The sequence below is a fragment of the Lolium perenne genome, chromosome 4 (genome assembly GCF_019359855.2).
Source record: "Lolium perenne isolate Kyuss_39 chromosome 4, Kyuss_2.0, whole genome shotgun sequence".
Taxonomy (NCBI): domain Eukaryota; kingdom Viridiplantae; phylum Streptophyta; class Magnoliopsida; order Poales; family Poaceae; genus Lolium; species Lolium perenne.
Genome location: NC_067247.2, coordinates 284,478,306 through 284,495,107, shown reverse-complemented (window position 1 = coordinate 284,495,107; position 16,802 = coordinate 284,478,306). Strand labels below are relative to the sequence as shown.

The following is a 16,802-nucleotide window of genomic DNA, read 5'->3' as shown; positions in this document are numbered from 1 at the left end:
GCTGCTCCAACTGCGTCGCCGCCCAAGATCTCCAAGCTTATCAAGGGGAAGGCGACGGCCTCCAACGCCCCTTCCGGCGGCCAGCAACCCCTGGTGCTGCACGTCTCCAAGGCCGCCAGTGCTGCTAGCAAGAAGGCCACCGGCCTGCTTGGCCGTATCACTGAGTTCCAGCGCAGGGGCCGGGAGCTGGGGCATCTGCTGCCCTACGCCCAGAAGTGGAACGCCGCAGATATGACTCCGGCGACCCGCGGTTTGGGCAAGGATAGGCTGCCGGCACCTGACCCTGTTGGGGACCGGTCTTTCGAGGAGCACTTCATGCGGCTTCGCTGCGCCGTGAAGGAGCTCGACAGCGCGTGGTATGATGCCACGAACAACTTGATGGTACGCTTTACTAACTCTTTTCAACTTGTACCGGTTTCCTTGCTTCCGGATTTTTCTATCTTTTCTTTAGTTTCATGCCGGTTCCTCTCTTGTCTATCTTCCCAGTCCCCGAGTTTTGTGGTGAGAGTGCAGCTTTTAGCACAAAACTTTAACTTAAAAACTTTAACTAGCACTGCCAGTCCCCGAGTTTCGGGTTAAGAACCTTGTTCTTAGCGCAAAACTTAAAAACGCGTGAAACTAGCACTGCCAGTCCCCGAGTTTCGGGTTAAGAACCTTGTTCTTAGCGCAAAACTCAGCTAATCTCTTTTTCTTGAACAGCTCACGGCTGACGCTCGGAAGGCCCTCTTTGAGGAGCTTCTATGGGAACATCGGGACCTCGCTGAGGCACATGATAAGTGCCAAGGTAAGTTTTTGTATCACCGGCATCTTCTTACCGGAAACCTTTTTTCCTCCTAACATTTATAATTTTTGCTTAACAGTGATCCCGGAAGCTTCCATTGAGGCTCTCAAGGAGCAGCTCGCCGCCGCCCAACGTACAATTTTTCCTCTTTCTTGTTAGCTTGGTTTTCCTTTCATCTTAACCAGCACAATTTTGTTAACACCTTCTTTTCCGGGTTACAGGGGAGAAGGACCAGCTCATCCGGCGGCATCAGGAGGAGCTGAGCGCCCAAAAGACCAGCTACCAGGAGCTCAAGTCCCAGTTCATCCAGCTGGGGCTTGATCATGCTAAGGCCTTCAAAGCTGCTGAAGCTGATGCAGCGGCCAAGATGAATGAGGCTCTTGAAGATGCCGGCAATGCCAACATGGTGTTGCTAGCTGAGCTGGAGGAGCTGGCCAAAGCCCGGAAGGCTGCCGAGGAGAAAGCTGCACGGCTGGAGGCGGAGCAGAAGGAGTGCAACCGGCTGGTCTTGCAAACTGACACACTTGCCTACCGTAAGTCCTTTCCTTTTGCACTTTCTGACTACTGCCTACAAGCCTTTTTTCTTCCGATCGCATTTTCTTTTCGTTATCTTTCCTTCCGGTTGCATTTTCTTCCGGATTCCTTTCCTTAGCCTTTTTCTTTCCTTGCACAGGCCTCTTCCCGGACTCTCAGAGGTTTGCTGTCAAGAAGGTGGACGAGCACCGCACTGCCCAGGGCCAAGAGAATCTTGGCGCGCCATGGACCCCCTATGACCATCTGGTCGCGCTGAGCGCGCGGGTGTCTCATATGCGCGCCATAGATCGCAACCTGTCTGACATTCCTGATGTAGCTACCCAGCTCTTCAGGACTCTGTGGCCTGGCGAGGAGGTGCCGGATACTTTCTCACTGATCAGCGACCGCCTTAAGGGCGCCGGCAAGAGGATCCGCGAGTGGCAGTGCTCTGCTGCCCGCGCTGGAGCAGACTCTGCCCTCCGCGTCGCTTGCTCATGGTATCCGGAGCTGAACTTGGATGCCCTCACCGGAGTGCGCGAAGGCGCGGAAACCGATCTGGACCCGATTCTTACCGCTAAGCGGCAGGATCGCGCGTACCACATCGCGGAGTACGCTGACATGCGCACCTTCATCCCTCCCCCTCCTGACGTCCAAGATTATCTCGACGAGGAGGAGGATGAAGCCGAGGAGGAGCCTCTGGGCGATGCCGGTGCTGGCGATGCCCCTCCTGAAGCCCCCGCTGCCTGATCACCCACTTGCTTGAAAAATTTACCTGTGTCGTGCTATTTGGTCCTGCTTATCTCAAAACAATGTCCCGTTAAATTCTACCCCGGTATGCCGGGGTTTATGATGTAAAACTTTAAGTTCGCTTTTGGTTGCCGTACAACAGTTCATGCCGGTAAGTTATACCGGTAGTTAATTATCTTAAGTTTGCCTTAGCATATTTGCTTTTGGTTTTGCTTTTATCCTGCACTGCAAAGATTTCCAAATTGTTTCCGCATCCAATTCGATGCACACTTGGTTCTTTTGCCTTGGCTCTGCCTGCCTTCTCTGGGAGTTCTTTGGCGTATGAGCACAAGGTTCTTTCACCAAACAAGCATTTTCTTGAACTTAGAAATAACTTCGAAATTTTGCAAAAAACCGGTTTAACCGGGGTTAGTTAAATTTTTCCGGATTGTTTGTTCCCACTCTCTCTCTTCGCGGTTCGCGTGCTTAGTTGCTACTGGTTTATCTTGCTTGCCATGAAGCCGGTTTGTGGACAGCAGCAGAGTCGAAGACTCCGGTAGGTTTAGCACGCTACTAAACCGAAAAGAAAAAATGTTCACCAAGCAGCCGGTGAACTGAAAAAATAAACATGTTGCATGCAACTTAGGTTGGGGTAGTCCCCGAGATTCATTCAAGGTTCCGGCATCTTTTATTCATAGCAATTAAGGTACAAAAAGGAACTTCTTACACCACAACTTCAAGAGTAGAAAGGACGCAACAGAGCTACGTTCCATGGACGCTTGCTCTCCTCTCCGGACCTGTCCGCCTTTCCTTTTTTCCACTCCTGTGCATCGATCAAGTAATATGCATCATTGTGAAGCACTTTGCTTACAATGAAGGGACCTTCCCATAGTGGTGAGAGCTTATGCCGGCTTTCAGTGCGCTGCACTAGGCGTAGCACCAGATCTCCTTCCCGGAAAACTCTCGGGTTAACCTTCCGGCTATGATAGCGTCTGAGGTTTTGCTGGTAAATGGCTGTTCTTGCCAAAGCCAGCTCTCTTGCTTCTTCTAGCAAGTCCACATCATTTTCTCTGGCCTCTTTGACCTCTTGCTCAGTATAGAGCTGTACCCTTGGTGAATCATGAATGATGTCAGTTGGTATGACTGCTTCTGCTCCGTATACCATGAAGAATGGAGTGTACCCAGTGGACCGGTTTGGAGTTGTTCTTATGCTCCACAATACTGATGGTAGCTCATCAAGCCAACACCCCGGTGATTTTTCTACCGCCTCAACGAGCCTTGGTTTGATACCGGAAAGTACCAAAGCATTCATTCTTTCCACTTGGCCATTGCCTTGTGGGTGTGCCACTGAGCACAAATCCAACCGGATGTTGTTGTCCTCACAAAACCTTTTGAACTCACCTTGAGCAAAGTTGGTTCCATTGTCAGTGATGATGCTGTGCGGGTATCCATACCGCAAAATGACATCTTTTAAGAACTTCACCGCTGTATGCCCATCACATTTTGCGATAGGTTTCACTTCTAGCCATTTGGTGAATTTATCCACCATAACCAAGATGTGAGTCATGCTGCTCCTTGCAGTTTTGAATGGGCCGACCATATCGAGGCACCAAACGGCAAACGGCCATGTTAATGGTATTGTTTTTAAACCGGACGCTGGGGTATGATTTTGCTTGGCGTACCTCTGGCACCCGTTGCATTTTCTTACTAAATCCTCAGCGTTTTCCAAAGCAGTGGGCCAATAAAACCCATGCCGGAATACTTTTGCTACCAGCGCCCTTGATGAAGCATGATGGCCACATTCTCCTTGGTGAATCTCCTCAAGCATTTCTTTCCCTTCTTCCGGTTCCACACATCTTTGAAGGACACCGGTAACGCTTCTCTTGTACACCTCACCATTGTTGAATGTATATGCTTTGGACCTTCTTTGGATTCTCCTTGATTCATTTTCGTCATCTGGCAAGGTGCCGTTGATCAGGAATTCCTTGATAGGTTTAACCCACGACGGTGTCTCTCGAACCAAAAACACCGGTGCATCTATCTCCATGCTATCTACCAGCATCGTTTCTTCCGGTACGGCTGCAGCAGTCCCCGAGCTTGCCGGAGCAGTCCCCGAGTTTACCGGTGCAGTCCCCGGGTTTCCTTCATCGATATCCATGGGTACTACATGCGATTCCGGTACGAAAATTGATTCCGATTCCGGGCTTGGTCTGATCGATGGTACTCTTAAGTGAGCTAAAGCTATTCCGGGAGGAATTTCTTGCCTGGATGAGCCCAGCTTGGACAAAGCATCCGCGGCTTCATTTTCTGCGCGCGGCACATGGTGAAACTCACACCCTTCAAAGAATCCGGCAATCTTTTGCACGTGAAACCGGTACGAGGCCATGTTGGCATCTTTTGCATCCCAATCCCCGGAACACTGCTGTACCACAAGATCTGAATCTCCATAGCAAATGATCCGGTGCACACCGATTTCTTTTGCGACCTTTAATCCATGGATCAAGGCCTCATATTCAGCGACATTATTCGATACCCTGAAATGCACTTGCAAAACATATCGGAGGTGATCTCCTTTTGGCGAGGTAAGCACCACACCAGCACCTAGACCCTCTTTGAGTTTGGATCCATCAAAGTGCATTTTCCAGTATTCTATCTTCTGATCTGGCGGTTTGTATTGCATCTCCGCCCAATCGACGAGGAAATCAGCCAAAGCCTGTGATTTTATGGCATCCCTTCTTTCGTACGCTGGTACATATGGTGATATCTGGATTGCCCACTTTGCAATTCTTCCGCTAGCGTCTTTGTTGCACATGATATCGGAGATTGGTGCTTCACTCACCACCTTCATAGGATGTTCTTCAAAGTAATGCTTGAGTTTTGTGGCGGCCATGTACACGCCATAAGTCATCTTTTGGAAGTGAGGGTAGTTTTGTTTTGAGAGGGAGAGCACCTCGCTCAGGTAGTATACCGGCCTCTGGACGGTTTTTCCTTCCTCTTCTCTTTCAACCACAACCACTACGCTCACAACCCGGTTTGTTGCTGCTATGTATAATAGCATAGGCTCTCTTTCTAGAGGTGAAGCCAGTATAGGTGCTGTGGCCAGCATTGTTTTCAGTTCTTTAAACGCTGCATCTGCCTGAGGGGTCCAGACGAACGTATCGGATTTTCTCATGAGAGCATAGAGTGGCAGAGCTTTTTCTCCCAACCTGCTTACGAACCGGCTTAGCGATGCCAAGCTTCCGGTAAATTTTTGCACATCTTTTAGTTCTCGTGGGATAGTCATTCTTTCTATTGCCCGGATTTTTACCGGATTGACTTCAATGCCTCGGCTTGACACAAGGAAACCAAGCAGCTTGCCGGCAGGGACACCGAAAGTGCATTTTGCCGGATTAAGCTTCATCCGGAACCGTCTTAGGTTATCGAATGTTTGCCGGATGTCATCGATTAAGGTGTTCTTTACCTTAGTTTTTATCACAATGTCGTCCACATAGACTTGCACATTCTTTCCGATTTGATCGAACAAGCATTTTTGCATACAGCGCTGGTACGTTGCACCAGCGTTGCGCTAACCAAAGGGCATAGTGACATAGCAATAAGCCCCGTGCGGGGTAATGAACGCAGTTTTTATTTGATCTTCCTTTTTCAAGGGAATTTGGTGGAAACCGGAATACGCATCCAGGAAGGACAACAACTCACACCCAGCAGTTGAATCAATCACTTGATCGATCCGTGGCAAAGGAAAAGGATCTCTTGGGCAAGCCTTGTTTAGGTTGGTGTAGTCGATGCACATGCGCCACACCTTTGGAGCTTTTGCCTCCAGGTTCTCATCTTTTTTCTTTTCGACCATTACCGGATTGGCCAGCCACTCTGTGTGCGTGACCTCCTCAATGAATCCGGCAACGAGTAGTTTGGTCACTTCTTCTCCAATAATCTTCCTCCTATCTTCAGCGAACCGGCGCAAGGGTTGCCGCACCGGCTTGGCGTCTTTCCGGACATTTAAAGAGTGCTCAGCCAGCTCCCTCGGAACACCCACCAAGTCATCAGTTGACCAGGCAAAGATATTCCGATTCTCACGGAGGAAGCTGACGAGCGCGTTTTCCTATGCTTGATCGAGTCCGGCACCGATGCGAACGGTGCGCTCTGGGTAAGCCGGATCCAGCACAATGTCCTTTGTTTCATTTGTCGGCTTGAATGCCGGTGAGCCCAAGCTTCCACTCATTGCCGCTAAACTCAACTGTGAGGACTGAGCCAGCGCAACCGCGGTTTGCATTCTTCTTTTTTCCTCCGCGATCACCAGCGATTCCGCTAGGTTTGATCCGGCAGATGCAGTTTCCAGTGAGATCTTATAGTTCCCCACCACAGTTAAGGGTCCACGAGGTGCCGGCATCTTCATCTTGAGGTAAGCTGTATGAGTCGTAGCCATGAAAGCTGCCAACGCTGGTCTTCCCAGCAACGCATGGTAAGGACTGTCTAGGTCCACCACCTCAAACTCAACGTTTTCAACCCGGCAATTGTCACGTCCTCCAAACGCTACGTCCACCCGAACTTTTCCTACCGGAGCACAGGACAAGCCCGGAACGATTCCGTGGAACGTTGTACGCGTTGGCTGAAGCATGTTTTCCATTATGCCCAGCGTATGCATGGTATGCTTGTACATGATGTTTATGCTGCTGCCGTTGTCTATCAGCACCTTTCTGAATTTTACTCGGGTTTGCGGCCCTTTCATGATTGGGTCCACAACAAGAGCGTATCCACCCGGATTCGGCATGATTTTGGGGTGATCCTTAAATGACCAGGTAATTTCCTGATCTGACCACAACATGTATCTGGGAACTGCCGGCATCACGGCGTTTACCTCCATGGAGCGGCGGTGCACACTTTGCCTGTCTGTTGGCTCAGTGACAAAGACAACACAGCACAGATGCGGGCCCTCGTAAACATTCCGGCCTAAAGGTGCCGGTGGAGGTGGTTGATCATCGTTTTGATCCACCCGGTTAACTTGCTGGTATTGTTGCCTATTTGGCTGATGTTGTACCGGTAAAGCATTTGCTCCGGTGAGTGGTGGCGGTGGTGGTAGTTGTTGCTGACGCAGCATATCTTGTGACGGTGGCAACACTGTTGAGCATCCTTGTGCCTGCGCGTCCTTTACCGCTCCCTTTTGCATCAAGTACTTTTCCAAGAACAATCCTTCGTCAGGTGGTTCGATGGGTGATCCGGGTTTGGCGTGTGCCACCGGCAAGGTTGATCTATGGCGGCTTCCATGGTGTATTTTACGGGTTCCTGCCAATTCTTTTTCTGGCCCCAGGGTTTCTTTTCGACCCACTGCTTTTTTGGACCCGCCCATGGCTGTGATCCGGTTTTTTGCCTTTGGCTGCCGCCGGCATCATAATTTTCTTGCACGGCAGCAACATGCTGCGGAGCATACCTTCGATCCGGGAAATCTTCCCTTCTCTTGTTGTTCTGGTTGTCCCGGTATTGTTCCTGTCGCTGCTCCGGCTCAGCTTGTACTGCTGGTTGCAATGGGTCTCCCAATGCATAGCTATCCGCCACACGTATCATCTCTGCCAAGGTTGCTGGCATGCTTCTCTGCAGCTTTTGCCACAACGGTGATCCTCTCCGGCATCCTTGACTGAACCAAGCAATTGCTTGTGCTTCAATCACTCCTTCACACGTGTTTCTTGTTGAGTTCCATCGGGTAAGATAATCCCTGTCTGTCTCACCGGCACGTTGCTGGCATAAAGCGAGCTGTTGGGGCCGGTTTGGCCTCTTGTAAGTGCTACTGAAGTTGTTCACGAAGGCTTCCTCAAAGTCCAGCCATCCGTTAATGCTTCCTGCCGGCAAGTTGTTAAGCCAAATCCGTGCAGGGCCCACCAGGTAGGACGGTATGATTCTCACCGCCCAACGCCGGTTTACTCCACCACCAGCTACATAAACAGCTGTGACATAGTCCGCCAGCCAATCTTCCGGCTTGGTCGTGCCATCATACGTTTTTGTGTCTCGGGGCAGCTGGAAATTGCGTACAGGTGGCTCTTCTCCCATGATCCATGGGCCAAAACATTTTGGGCCAGGAGGACCCTCAGATTCGATCATTTCGGAAAGATGTACTCTGTCCAGCCTGTGCCTCGCATCCTGGTCTGGCAAACATCTTTCCCCCAGGCGATCTCCCAAGGGGTTCCGGTAGACTCTTGTTCGCTCTACTTCGGAATCTCCCTCTCCGTATCTTTCCGGTTCCGCGGCTCTTGCCTGCCGGTACCTTGGTGGTGGCATCTCCTCATACGCTGCCCTTGCAGCTCGATAATTTTGCCCGGTTTCATATCTACTGGCATGATTGTTTCCGGCATAGCCTCCTCTGGCGTAGCCTCGACCTGCCCCTTGGCTTTTTCTACCGGCATCGTGTTGCCCGGCTTGTTGTTTTCCGGCAAGAACCGGATCGTACACAGTCATCTGCTGTGCGTTCATCTCTTTTTCTCTTCTTCTGTCCGGATGGGGGGACGATGCCTGCCCATGGGACTTGCTTCCGGCATTCTTTGTTGAACGCACGGATTTTGAGGCCACGGCCTTGTTCAGCTTAGCCAGTTGCTCAGCATTCTGCTGCTCAATAGTTTCCAGCAGCTCTCTAACACGCTCTTGCTGTTTTGCCAAAGCATCTCCGGAAAGCGATTCACATAGCTTTGCTGCAGCTTTTGCAGCTTTTATAGTTTTATCCGGGCTACTGTACTTAGGTTTTCCACGATGCTAACAGATGCAGAGGTACTTTTGCCGGCAAGAACTCCTTTGCGCAAATCCTGATCTAGGTTGCGAGCTTTTAGCCGGTTTTCCGGTATCCTAGCAGCATGAGCGCTAACAGAAGCAAAGCCATGGGCAGCGTTATACTCACGTAGGGTCAGGTTCAGCTCGCGCTGCGCCCGGACGATATCGGCACCGTTTGCGAGAAGCTTCTGGCGTTGTGCCTCCAGCTCCGCCTGAGCCGCTACCGGGTCGATGTTCTGCGCGATGGGCGTTGCCAGCACGTTCATCGCTGCTTGGAGTGGTGTTGCCGGTGGTGTGGAAGATGCTCCCGCAGCGCCAGCGTCGCGCTCCAGCGGTGGCTTGGCCGCACGGGTCGAAGCCGCATGACCAGCACCTTCATCCACAGCTTCTTTTCCTGCACCAACCACGCCAGTCATCATTACCTCAACGCTGCCGGCGGCGCGGCCAGCACAGAGCCACCTTGGCGGGTCCGGTGCCACCAGCACCGGCGAGAGGCGCTGGCGCACAGGGACGGTGCCGAAGTAGACGCGGTGGCTGCCAAACTCGATGGTGCGGCCGTTCTTGGGGAAGATGCCGCCGTTGGCGAAGCAACCCGCGTTGTCGTTGATGAAGTCCATGTCGTAGATGCGCTGCACGAGCGCGGACACCGTACGCTCGCCGGAGACCTCGAGGATGCCCGCCCGAATGTGAACTCCTGCAAGCGCCACTTCATGCCCCACGGTGGGCGCCAACTGTCGTCGTGGTGAACAGACAGATGCCATAGGATGGCTTAGATAGGGGCCGAATGGACGCTAGAGGATTCGGGGGAGGGTTTGCGACTAGATGGGATGAACTTCCGGATGCTTTCCTCAAGAACACAACCAAAGGCCGGTATGCAAGAAGAGAGACAAGAGGAAGAACTCTTTACTAGATCGCTAGCTTCATTGATCTCAACAGGATTACAGGTGCTTGGATACAAGTTCTCTCGTCTAATCTCCTCTGTGGACACGCGCCTGTAAGAGGCAGTACCCCCTCTCCTTATATAGGGGAGAGGGTGGCTTACAGAACAAGAAACCCTAATGGCATCTTTGACTGGACAAACTACTTTACAAAGCTACTTTAATCATAGATGACGCCGGAGTCTTCTTTAATCAGGGACGCTGACGTCCTCCGGCTTCTTTCAGCGTCATCTCTCTCTTTGGTGCTAGGGCTCTGATTAAAGCCGCTTTGCTTAGCTCATCCTTGTCTTCTTGCTCTGAAGAGAATCTTTGACCAGTCCCGCCAACAGGCCCTTCTCTCCGGTATCTTCTTTACCGGGTTCCGGCATACCCCCTTGGGGATACCGGCTTAGCTTCACTTAGCCCATACTCTTACCTTTGTGCTCCGGTAAGAATATTAAACCGGTATCTCGATGTCTCAAACCATCCGGTTTGGCATGCCTTTGGCATACCGGGGGTCATTCCCCCAACATTTAGAGTTTTCGAGTAAGATCCAATCTACCTACGAACATGAACCACAACGGTGATACTAGTGTTGTCAATAGAAAGAGCAGATTGAATCTTCACTATGGTGAGAGAGACAGACACCCGCAAAGCCACTTATGCAATACAAGTTGCATGTCGAGCGTGGAGCAAGTCTCATGAACACGGTCATGTAAAGTTAGCCCGGGCCGCTTCATCCCACCACCCCGCAATATGTAAAGTACACCAACTAAAAACAATAAAAGCATCAACGCCCACAAAACCATTGTGTTCTACTCGTGCAACCAATCTATGCATAGACACAGCTCTGATACCACTGATGGGATTCGTAACATAGAAAACATAAAAATCCTCCCGCAAGAACGAATAACAAGCCAAGATCCAATCTAGAAGATGGTAGCAACGAGAAGATCATGAGACTAACCCTCGAAGATTTCCAAAGCCTACGAGATTAGATCTCATTGTTGCTGTAGTCGATCACTTGCCGCTTTAAAAAGCGCGTAGAAGATCTTGACGGTGCCACAGTCGGGCAGCACCTCCATACTCGATCACACGTTCGGTGTTGATGACGACGTCCTTTCTCCCCGTTCCAGCAGGAAGCGGATGTAGTAGATCCTCCTCGTAATCCCGACAGCACGATGACGTGGTGTCGGTGGTGGTGGAGATCTCCGGCAGGGCTTCGCCTAAGCGCCGTGGGAGTAGCGGGAGGAGGGAAGGGTTTGGGAGAGAGGGGGTGGCTAGGGGAGTGTAACACCCCAATTTTTGCAACCTTGTTTATTTGTCCATAATGCAAAAATCAGGGGGAACAAAAACTTTTTCTAAAGACTTATTAAATGAATTGTCTTGATCTGTTAGTTATAATGAATTGCCTTGATCTGTTGGTACATGAATTGTCTTGATTTACTTGTTGAATTTTGTCTTGAGCTACCTCCAAGAACAGCACCTCTACTAATAAAACAACTTAGCAACTCACTAAATAGAACACATGTGTGGTCCTGGAAAATTCTTTTCCTTTCCCTACCAATACATAAAACCCTATCGTTGGTGTTTTCCCATAAGTATCCCAACTCACATCTTCTAGTCTCAAGAAAAAAATAGCTAAGCTATGGCCCCTCTTGTATTACCTTAACCCCCTCTCTTCAAAAAAACATTTGAAGCTTTTGACAAAAGTCACTAAACCTCTTTTTGATTTGTCCAATGACTTAAAATCTTAATTAAAAAGATCTTGCCAAAAACCTTTCCTTTTAAATTGGCTATGATTACCATAGATCATAGTATCACAAAATGGTTTCTAAAGTTATTTTTTTTAACACAAAGTGTTTGCCCAAGGACCTACACTTACTTTGTGTGACTCTAAAAGTTATATAAAATATTTATATGCAGTTTTAGTTTCGTAAAGAAAAACGGAATGATCCATATTTTATTATTTTTCAACCATGGATCATTGTACTCTTCTAAAACCTCATTTCAAAATATTTCAAGTAAGCCTACTTATCTAGTTTAAATCAAATCAAGGCCATAGAGACCAAACGAAATTCTAAGACTACTTGATCTGTGATCAAATATCTATGACAATTTCATTCCCTCTAATACATCTTTGTGTGCTCTAAAAACACATGAAACCATTGGGATCTTCACGTAAAAAAAAATCAAACCTCGCCACAATATCTTCCAATCCTACTCTGAAACTATAGGACCATAGCACTACCAATACTTTGTGCTTAAACCTCAATCAAACCATGAAGTTTTCTCCTGGAAAAGAAACACCTATCTTCTTAACATAATGGCACTGTTCTAAGAAAAACCTTGCATGCCAAGTTTCCCACTCCAACACTATTTTGAAATCCTCTTTTTGAAAATAAGACCATATGTCTCTATGACCTATAGAATTCTCTTTCTTTTGTTTCGTTTAAGAATGGGGTTTGAAGATAATATTTCTTCACTTATTCTCACAGCTTTATTTCCACCTTTGTATTTAAAAATTTGCTCCTCTCTCACTTTGTTCTTAATACCATCTTACTCCTTGGTTACCGAACTTCTTTACAATAGGATTTTTAATTTTTATATCAACAAACGAGTGTTAGAAAAAAAAATCTTATTAGTTTTTCAAAAATATTATTTACAAAGGTATACCATTTTTTTCCCTTCTATTAACGTAATACATTGAAATGATGGTTCTATCATTAATGCATCAATCCTTTTTTTAAAGTTTTTTTTTGAAAAACTATGCAATGCTCACATATGGGTATAGAGCATAACTAGCCCAAAACTATCTTGGTTATTTTCAAAATCTCAAAACCTTCAACTTTGTCTCTATTTTGGCTTTACGTGAAAATCAAGTCAGGAAGAGACCAAATCTTTTTAGAAAATTGCCAAACCTTGTGGGTTAGTACAACACACATTTTCTTCACTTTTGCGTAAAAAAAAAAAAACAATACACCTAGTATGTGAAAATTCTAGTATCCTTTTCACACCAAATTTTGGATAAAATTTGGCATGTTCTTTTTCCACTTAATTTTTTTTCCCAATCCAAACCTTGCTATCTAAACCACTCACTTCTTTTTACGTCCTAGCACTCCTTGTCTGTTCTACCTTGCACACCTTGTATTGGCAAGGATTGAAGGGGAAAAGAGGATAGCCGATGTCTTGTGGTTTGAATCAGACCTAGTGCTTGACCTATCCCAAACCGTGCTAGCCCATCTGATCGATCTAGACCAACAACACATGACCTAGGCCAACCCAACGTACACACACCAGAACTAGTACGATCCAACCATGCTCGACACGAACCAGGACGCCACGGCCGCGTCGCACAGCACCCGCCCAAACCTGAACTCCACATCTATCCCGGGAAAAGATCGATCGCATGAGCACGCCCAACACCTCTCCTTGCTGACGCCAGCGCCGCAACGTCAGCAGCGCGCCACCCGAAGCCCTACCGTGACGACATCCTGGGCCCCGCAATCTGTCGAGCGCTCTCTGCGCGGTGGCCCTCCGTCGCTCTTCCGGCCGTTCCCGTGCGTGGAGGCGCTCCGAAAACCCTAGCGCGCTTCGGACAGGCTGCCCCGCCGCCGCGCTGGCCAATGGCGAAGCCCTGGACCCGTACACCATCCCGCTGCACTCCGTCCACCATACGCCCGTCCCGACCTATATAAACCAACCCCCGCCTCCCCACTTCACCACACTGCTCCCAGAACACTCCACTCCCCTCTCCTTGCCATCAGAACACTGCTGCGCGGCTCTCTCCCTCTCGCTCGATGAGGAAAGCCTTTCTCTGCCGCCTGGTCACCGAGCGGAGGCAGCGCAAGGTTGCGCTCCAACTCGACCCCCTTCCCTCCTTTGTTTTTCTTTGTCCGTAAGACTCCCTTTTGCACGTCCAATCATCTATCCTAACGTAATTCTTTCTCGCACCCAGAATCGCCGGTAGCCGCCGCCGACGACGAACGTCTGCGAGCGTCGCCGGAGAAGAGGAGCCGTCGAAGCCATCTCCTGGAGGAGCACCTGCTCGGGTTAGACACCTAGCTGGACCGCCCCGACCCGCTGCCATCTCGCCGACCCTCCGCCTTCGCCCCAAGGTCCTCCCGGCGAGCTCCCGATCGCCGTCACCGAGCGCGTCCATGCAGCTCCGTCTCGGCGCCAAGCTGTCCTGCAACCTCGCCGCCGACGCGAACGTGAAGAGCAAGCTGAGCCTCCTCCGCAGTCCCGCGTCGTCCCCCTAGCCTCCGAGCGCCATGGTGAGCTTCCTGACTGTCTCCTTGTTCTGGACGTGAGCTCAGTCGCGTATTCGTGTGTTTGATCAGAACGTGAGCTAGCATAGCTTTTTGCACGGTTTTTAAAGCAATCCTGCTAGTTTAAGTCTTGTTGCTTCTCATGGGCCGTTAGATTAGGATCAAGGGTAGCATACCCCTTCAGCATTTGTTTTAGGCTGACGTGTCTAGCCCAGTTTCAGAGGTTTTTTTTTTTTTCTCCACTGCCCGCGGGACAGCAGATAGGCCGGTCTCGTCTCGGCCCACAGACTCGGTCCGTTTAGATCTTTTTGAGGAAACCTTATTAATATTTTAAAACAATCAGAATACTTATAAAATCCATATCTCCCGAATTATAGAGCCAAATCCAGTAATTCCAACTTTCAAAGATCAAAAATTAAAACACCTTTCAAACTCCACTGGTCCCATACCAATGGTATTTTTACATATTATAAATGGTATTTTATTTGTGTGCTATGGATAGTTTAATTTCGAAATTGGTTATAGAATTATTGGAAACTATTTTTCTTGGTATAAACAAGTTTTTCATATTAAAATTATCTCATTATATACCCTAGGTTTGATTGTTTTTTTTTTTCACATAAAGTTGTTTTGCTAGTTAAATAAAATCCATGATTAGTTGTTGTCCAAAAATCTATAACTAAAGTTTTAAAATTTCAAATGTTGTGAAACCACTTGCAAAGCTTTTTGTGAAACCAAAACCAACTCTTTGGAACTAGTGTCATGTTTTATTTCTTGATGTGATGCGTTGATGTATTGGTTTGTGATTGTGTGTATGTGTGTTTTTTTTTCCTTTCGACGATAGATGCGAACAATTCCGGAAAGAAGAAGAAGTGGTTCGGACGAGGATCTTATTTATATTGTTGGAATTCTTATTTGAATGGAGTTGAAGAAGTCCAGGGACAAATAATCCAACCAAGGCAAGCCATCTTTTGATCTCTTGCTATTTATCCTTCTTGTTGTGTTCATTGTTCCATTATATACTTGGTTCCTTGTATGTTGTGTTATGATTGATCCTCTACACTATGCATACTTGCTCCCAAGTATGTTGAACACCTTGTTGATGTTATGCATGCTTACCCTAAGCATGTATGCCCCCTTGACCACCTATATTATCACCTTCCTAGTGGTATGATGATGACCCTTGTCGAATCATCTTACTTATGTTGTCCCTATGCATGCTTATCCTAAGTATGTATGACCCCTTGGCACCTCAATCATCATCCCCTTAGTGGTATGATGGTTAGCATCATGTCATTGTGACTCTTAGTTCCTACACAAAACTATAGGTTGGGAACCCCTTGGAAAAATACCTTGTTGAAAAGAATTTTTGAAAACCTTGGGTGAGTGGGACTTACCTAAGTGTGTGTTTATGAAAGGAAAGGACTTTGGCAAAGGTGATTGGAAGGAGAAATCTTGTTTATGAAAACTTTGGCGCCTAAGTATTCACCCGTGATAATTAACCCGCGCAACCACACTACTCCAACGTGGGCACGGGGCTTAGCTTGACGTTTGTTCTTCTTAGCATGAGGCACCGCACAACTATACAAGGGTACGGTTACCCCCGAGTCCGGGTTGTCATGGTTGGGACAATAGTATAACGGGAGGCCTTCGGGGCTGACCCGTCTGGAAGACACTATGGGTCTCCTGGCTTGGCGGTGGAGCCACGCTCAAAGGGAGGTGAGCTGCCACGGTGCCGGGGAGGTACATACTCCATAGGGTAGGACCTCTTGCTAAGTTGAATGGGCGAAAGGCTTCGACTGATTATCCGAGACTCGCATACTTTCGTATGACGAACCGGGGATGATCCCGGCGGATTTATCAGATCTTGTGGGGAAAGTGCGCACACTCTGCAGAGTTAAATCTATTCGAATAGCCGCGTCCGCGGTCATGGACGGTTGGAATGGCTGTTGCTTAGCCTGATGTGTTTTGGTTTTACGAAAATGTTTTGAGCAAAGAAAGAAAAGGACTTTGTTTTGGAGTACCGGTATGGTACTGGAAAGTTGTGGTGACCATATGGAGATAGTCGGAAAGGAAACAAAAAAATGGGTTTACCCTTCCTAGTGTTTTATGTTGTAGTTCCTCTTTTGAAGTATCTTCTTCAATAGAAATATAGAGATGTCTCAGATGAATTCCTAAGTGTCCCCTTCGACCTTGAAGTCGGGATGTTTTCTCCACCAAAGAAACTACTCCTTTTCCCTTTGCTATTTCCACAAGAGAAATTAGCTCTTCCCTCCTGTCATCTTAGATTAGCACTTATCATCTTGCACTCTTGCAAAGTACCTTCTTGATGGTTTGCGAGTACAATTCAAATGTACTCACGGCTTTGTCCCTGGCTATTTACTTGGCCAGACTTGAAGGAGTTCGACGGATGAAGAAGGAGTTGACGACGTCTATGCGAGCTAGGAACGTCTTCCCAGTCAGTTGCCTGTAGGGTTAAGGCAGATGACTTGGGCTCTGCGCTGCTGAAGTGATTCCGCTACTATGATGTTTAGATTAGGCCCTTCGAGGCTATTATGTAAAGATTGGTCATGTGACCTATTGTAATTTTCTTCTTTCGTTTTGTAATGAAGGATGTAATTTGATATCAGTTCGGTTATGTGTTCACGGCGCACTGATCATGGGACCGTGAACTGTATACATAACAGGGTATTTCGGACAGTTAGTCCGGGGTCCCCACAGAGCTGGTATCAGAGCTATCATGACTGTAGGAGACCTTAGTTAGCATGGACGTTAGTTAGAAAACAATTACTTGGGAAAAACTATTTACGAAACCAATTCTTTCTTTAGTCGGAAGCATAGCTT

General features: G+C 48.2%; 1 protein-coding gene across 1 annotated transcript; it reads left to right on the top strand.

Moving 5' to 3' along the window:
• The first annotated feature begins 1,148 nt into the window (after positions 1-1,148).
• Positions 1,149-13,752, top strand: LOC139830172 (uncharacterized). The gene is made up of 3 exons (XM_071818173.1): positions 1,149-1,314; positions 1,455-1,727; positions 13,646-13,752. Exons 1-3 carry the CDS (start codon positions 1,149-1,151, stop codon positions 13,750-13,752), a joined length of 546 nt encoding a protein of 181 aa, XP_071674274.1.
• The last annotated feature ends 3,050 nt before the right edge of the window (positions 13,753-16,802 follow it).

Bases quoted from the DNA above. Each gene is read 5' to 3' on its own strand.
- LOC139830172 (XM_071818173.1), top strand. From the start codon at position 1,149: ATGAATGAGGCTCTTGAAGATGCCGGCAATGCCAACATGGTGTTGCTA. The intron at 1,315-1,454 runs GTAAGTCCTTTC...TTCCTTGCACAG, and splicing joins AACTGACACACTTGCCTACC to GCCTCTTCCCGGACTCTCAG. The intron at 1,728-13,645 runs GCGAGTGGCAGT...TCTCGCACCCAG, and splicing joins GGGCGCCGGCAAGAGGATCC to AATCGCCGGTAGCCGCCGCC.